We start from the raw sequence: 6,327 nt of genomic DNA on the forward strand, positions 1-6,327 counted from the left end.
CAGAGTCCAGAGGAAGAGTTCTATAAGGAATGCTGGGGTCACAGGCTCACGGGGGCCCCTGGCCATCTCTGGTGGACAGAAAATGAGGAAAGCAAAACTTACTTCAAAAATACTCAGTCTAATACACTGTGCCTCCTCCCCCAGCCCAATGTCACTGTTTGTTTCAAGAGCTTTAAGTACATGGCGTTCCTAGAGGGAGCAGTACCGACAGTGTAGGGGACCAGATACAGGCTCATACTTACATTTCTTCTCCTAGAAGGGTCCTCTCCTCCCAGGCTTATGGAGCTGATATTGAGAGCACTGCCCTCAATTCCCTTCTTCCCAGCCTATTCTACTCTGTATTGAGGAGGAGGAGAGGAAATGAAGAAACAAAGAAATGAAAAGAGACAATTAGAAGATCCTTTCAAATTGACTTCGAGGCTATGGACTTTTGCTGGGAAGTTCTCTGTCCCATCCTTAGGGTGTGATCAAGCTCAGTTGGAGTCTGAGTCAGAGGTGTCCCCTGAGGAAGATGAGCTCGAGCTGCTGTCCCCAGACTCACAGTCTTCATCTTCATCTCCACTGCTGGAGTCCGAGGAGCTGCTGCCTCCCACCTGTCTGGCATCTTCCTGATTTTCTTCTGATCCCCAAGAGGCATGAGAATGGCTCCCAACAGCCTCTGATAATTCTATCTGTGGTGCCTGAATCCCCTGCTCCTGTCCACACCCTGTTTGCAGGCTCCTTGCTGATGGAGACTGCAGATCTGTCGGGTTCATATTGGGGTCCGGGCCTCCATTCATGTTCATGTTCTTATACTTCGTGTAGGTTCTCTCCCTGTACGCAGCATATTCTTCAGGAGACAGACTCCTGAGCCAGCGATCCAAGTCCACCTTGTACTGTTTCTGTAGCTCCTCGGCCTGCCTCTTATAACGCTCTTTCTGGCTCCATGGGATGCGCTGCCAGCGTCTGCCAATCTCCACCATGCGCTCCCGCAGTGGCAGGTCCTGCAGCTCCCTGCTCTCCCACAAGTCCTGCTGGAACTTGTGGTATTCATTCATGGGGGGCTTCCTGGGCTCTCCATTGAATTTCATTCTCCTGGAAAAATAGTTTTCTCGGGGAGACTTCGCTTCTCTCACATTCCTCTGAAATTTCTTCTGGGCTCTGGTTGGTCTCCTCATGGGGACAACAGATTTTTTGGAATTCTGGACTAGATCAGGGTGCTCTTTTCTGAATTGAGCCAGTTTCTTCTCAAACTCCTGTTTCTCCTTCTGGAAATCTTGAATATACTTCAGCTTCACCTGCTCTGGGAGCTCCTTGTATTTCTCAGACAGGACCTTGGTCAGCTCTTTGTTGTTCAGCCCGGGGTGTTTTTGGGCATACTGGGGCCTTTTCTCCTTGAAGAAGCGGAAGTAAGCAGTCACTGGCTTCTTGGGCAAGTCCGGATGTTTCTTGCACTTTTTGCTTTTGTGGAGATAATTAACACGTTCCTTAGCTTCCAGGACTAATTCTGTCAAAGTGCGAGCCTTTCTTATGTTGTAAGAAATCTCTAACCACTTGAGTTTGCACATTTCTCCAGAATGATCTTTAAAAGCTATTTTTTCCCAGTCCATATGTGACTGAGTTGTTTTAAATGTGTGGTTGTCATGAGATGGGAGATTATCCTCCATGCTTTCCAGTAATGTCACAATGTCTTCTTTGGACCAATGGTCTTGGCCATTAGTTGACTCCATTTCCGGGACTTTGGGCCACGTACAAGGCCTCAGTTATACAGTAGGAACTCAAAATTCTTCGCTCTTAAGTCTTAGCAGGTAAGTTATTTCAGAAATTTTGCAGTGCATATGTTTCTATATTTCAGAGGGGAAAGAGAAGAAATGCATGTGAAAATCACCACCCACGTGGGATATGTCCCTCATATAATTAAATAGCCCATAACAATATAAATGAAACCTTGCCTACTTCTGAAGTAAAATTTATATTTATCTTACATATACTATGTTTGTACTTTTCAATGTTGTCACCCTCTGTTCTAGCCTGCCTTCTGCCGAATATCACCAGGGCATGTCTTAAATAGAAGTAAGACCAACAACTGGCCACTCAAGAGGCTCAATGTAAGAAAAAAGTCCTGGGAAAGAAGAATGAAAAATTAAAATGGAAAGAGAAATGGCAAAAAGAGAACAGACTTGCTCTCTAGCACCTCGACTATGGCCACCTTCTAAGTGTAGCTCTGGTGTCTGTGGCTGAAGGTACGAGCTAGAAACAGAATGAGACAAGCCACCGTGGTTTCTTATGAGTGAGACTTGAAGCTGTAGTAAATGACTGCTTTCTCCATTATCTGGACCCTGTGTAGAGGTTTGAACACTTTCTATTGAATCATATTGCCTCTCCCTTCAAATGTCAAGGATCAAATGAGACTTAAAGAATATTTACAATTTTATTTGGCCAACTGTTCCTTATCTTTAAGCCTCTTTTACTTTTATGTTCTACCATAAGGTTTTCCAATTAAATTTTAGGTTCTATGCCAAATATAAAACTACACAAAATTTAGAACTTTCCCTCTAAATATTACAATTTATATATAAAAAGAACATAAGGAAAATGATTATATACACTTGTAAATGTCAAAAAACAATAATAGATAAAAATTCTATAGCTCAAGAGTAAACCGAAAGAATTTCGCAATTTTTATTAACTGGGTGGATTATATATCCACTTAGGAAAGTCTTAAACCTGCTGACAGTTAAATTTTCTTTTTCAATTTTTAAGGGAAATAAGTAAGAACTCATCTACTTACAAGTGTGTACTCACCTGATGATTGTATAATTGGTCTCATAGATGTTTGTAGGCAAAGCCACCCATTGGGTCAGGGGTGCAGTGTTCTCTGGGCTCTCGGTACTGGAAGGCAGCTGAGTTTTCCACAGTTCAGCCACCGTCAAAGGCCTCCAGGCAGAATAAACTCTGCTTTGAGATGTCTTTCTAATGGAATCCCCGAAGCTCCACCCTGATTAGGTTTCTCCAATGAGACGGATCAGCAGATACTTGATTAGATTAATTTCCTTTGGCATCTCCAGAAATACATTTAAACCCTTCCCACACTTCATTGTTGATTCATCCTTGGAATTGATTTTTAAACAACATACACGTGGCGAATTTTTGTCTGAGTTTCTGGGGTCCCGCACTCTGCTCCCATTCCTGCTCCCACAGCTGAGTTTATTTCAATATAGGTCCTTCCCTTTGATATTCACTTCAGTTTTTCTCTATGGTCAGCAGTCTGATATTCTCTTGTCTTTAAGATGACTATTTAATTTGTTTTAGTCCTGCTCAATTTCTCCCCAGTTTTTAGAGCTTAAAGCAGTATTTGAAATCAAAATATGACTATATTTAGTTCTGGATTTAGACAAATAGGAGATGTAAAAAAAAACACAGTTAATTTGGTGGAAAAGCAATTTGGTCAAACTCAAATTGGCTATCAGGATATCATAATTAAAATAAATGACAGTTTTTTTATAGTATCAGGCTTCATATATTTTTTTAAAAATCCATTTTCTGTCTCTATTTAAAAATGTTATTTCTGTGTAAACTTCCAATAAGTAATTTATTATCTGAATACATACACCAATGGGATATTATTAAGAAACCCCAAATTAATAAAATGTTTTGATAGTTAGATTATAATGCAGTATGTAAATATGAATTAATTTTGGATTGTTTAATTTATTCATGTACATAGACACAGCAAAATTTGTACAGGGAAGTTTCTGAAGGTCCCAAATCCTTATGTTTATCTATGGTAATAATTTGTGTGTGAGTTTTTAAAATGATCATCTCTTTCTTTATATTGTGCAATCTTCTGGTAATGAGAACGAACTGCTTCACAAAAGAAAATCTAGTTTTTGTAAAAATATACTGCCAGATACATACTTCTAATATAACTCACATAAATAGGTATTTATGGTTATAAATATTCTGTATCTGTGATGACCTAAAATTATTTAAATAAGTCGGTGTTGCATATTTACCCTTATAATGCTTAATTCTGTTTGTTTTAATGTATTTTCTATTATTAAAAATTAAGACCTCCCATTACAGTGAGGAAAAGGCACATAAACAAACTATTCTCTAAAGCATGTGAACTATCATTATTAAATTATGAAATTGGAAAATATTAAGAAATAATATTATCTAACATTGCTGAAAGTATAAAGCAGGTACTATCATATGTAGTTGATAGGTTTGTTTAAGGTTAGTGTAGGGTAGTTTGAAAATATGTTTTAAAATTCTTAAAAATAAGCCTGCCTCTGACATAGTAATTCTAGTTATAGGAAAGAATCCTAAAGAACTTACTGGACAACACCCAGCATATGTGAAACCTTACATCAACAATTTCTCTCCCAGCTACATTTACTCTACATACAGGAGTGCCCCCTTATCTGTGGTTTCCTTATCCTTAGTTTCAGTTACCAGTCATCAACCATGGTCCAAAAATATTAAATGGAAAAGTCTATAAATAAATAATTCATAACTTTTAAGTTGCATGCCATTCTGAAGAAATCTAGCACTGTTTCTCTCCATCCTGTCTGGGACAAAATATAAGGACAAAAATATAAATGAATACAGTTTTAATGATAACATGTTGGCTCCACTACAGGATCTATATGTTACTCCTTTAGCAAACATTAGGGAGCACATCACTGATATCTGAAGGCTCTTTTCCCCTTCTCATTACTCAAGTTGTCACTACAGAAATTGTCACCTGTGAAACTATTACTCAAAAAATAGTTGAGGATTATGGGATACTACTTATATACCTTTTTTTTCTCCTGTGATTTTCTATTCAGATGCTGGGGAAAAAATACATTCAACCTATCTCCATCTGAAATACAGAATAATATGATTGGGCTTAAATTCATCTTTCTATAATTTCATCAACAGATTTTAATTACATCTTTTATAAATGGATTATACAAAACTGTTGTTTGGTCTCCCATATTTAACTATTTCGATGTGAATGTAAAATGTAAACATTGTTTATTTTCTAAGGCATATGATAAAATATTAGTCTAATAAATGCGCAATGCATAGTAGTTAGACCTCTTCATATTTCTTCTAAGTAGACTTTGCTTTTTAGAGCAATTTTAGTTTCACAGCATACTGAGCACTAATTACAGAGAGCTTCTATATCTTCCCTTTCCTCATATCAACATTCCCCCTATCAATATCCTGCAGGAGAGCGGTAGATTTGTTACAATCGATGAAGCTACACCGATACATCATTATCACTCAGAGTCCATAGTTTACATTAGGGTTCACTCTTGATGTTATGCATTCTAAGGGTTTCGACAAATGTTTAATGGCACATGTCAATCATTATGGTATCACTGCCCTAAAACTCTCTGTGCTCTAACTTTTTATCTCTCTCTCCCATCTAAACCCAGGCAACCACTGATTTTTGTCACTATAGTCTTGTTGTTTTCAGAAGGTCATATAGTGTCAACTGTATGGCATGTAGCCTTTACAGAGTGGCTTTTTTCTCTTAATAATATCCATTTAGGGTTTCTCCATGTCCTTTCATGGCCTGTTGGTCACATCTTTTTAGCACTGAATATTCCACTGCCTGGATGTACCGCTGTTTCTTTATCCCATCAGCTACTGAAGTACATCTTGGTTGCTTCCAAGTTTTGGCAATTGTGAATAAAGCTGCTATACACAGCTGTGAGGAGGTTTATGTGTGTACATACTTTTTTGATTTCCCCATACCAGGCTCCCCAGCCTGGGGTTTCATTGCTTGGAAGAGAAGTCCTTGAATAAACTATGAATAATAAAATTGCAATAACTACATATTTATCAATGACTACTTTCAATGTAAGTGGATTAAATGCTCCAATCAAAAGATGTGGCTGAATAGATAGGAAAACAAGATCGTTACATGCTCTGCCTACAAGAGACTCACTTTAAATCGAAAGACACACAGAAACTGAAAGGAAGTGATAGAAAAGATTTTTCATGAAAATGGAAACAACAACAAAAAAGCTGGGATACTAATCTTTACACCAGACAAAATAGACTTTCAAACAAAGGCTATAATAAGAGACAAAGAAGGACCCAGGAATCACGCTTCTTGGTATTTATCCGAAGAAACCAAACCACTACTTCCAAGGGACACGTGACTCTATATGTTCATTTCAGCATTATTTACAATAGTCAAGATGTGGAGGCAACCTGGGTGTCCATCAATGGATGAATGAATAAAGAAGATGTGATACATATACACGATGGTATATTACTCAACCATAAAAAAGGAATGACATCTTGCAATCTGCAACAATGCAGAAGGACCTAAAAGGTATTGTG

At 38.0% G+C, this 6,327-nt stretch overlaps 1 protein-coding gene across 1 annotated transcript; it reads right to left on the reverse strand.

Annotated features, from left to right (window-relative positions):
• Positions 1 to 473: 473 nt before the first annotated feature.
• Positions 474 to 1,709, reverse strand: UBTFL1 (upstream binding transcription factor like 1). Its single transcript, XM_016153177.2, has one exon. It carries the CDS (start codon positions 1,707 to 1,709, stop codon positions 474 to 476), a length of 1,236 nt encoding a protein of 411 aa, XP_016008663.2.
• Positions 1,710 to 6,327: the final 4,618 nt, after the last annotated feature.

This window comes from Rousettus aegyptiacus, unplaced genomic scaffold (genome assembly GCF_014176215.1).
Source record: "Rousettus aegyptiacus isolate mRouAeg1 unplaced genomic scaffold, mRouAeg1.p scaffold_m13_p_5, whole genome shotgun sequence".
NCBI lineage: Eukaryota > Metazoa > Chordata > Mammalia > Chiroptera > Pteropodidae > Rousettus > Rousettus aegyptiacus.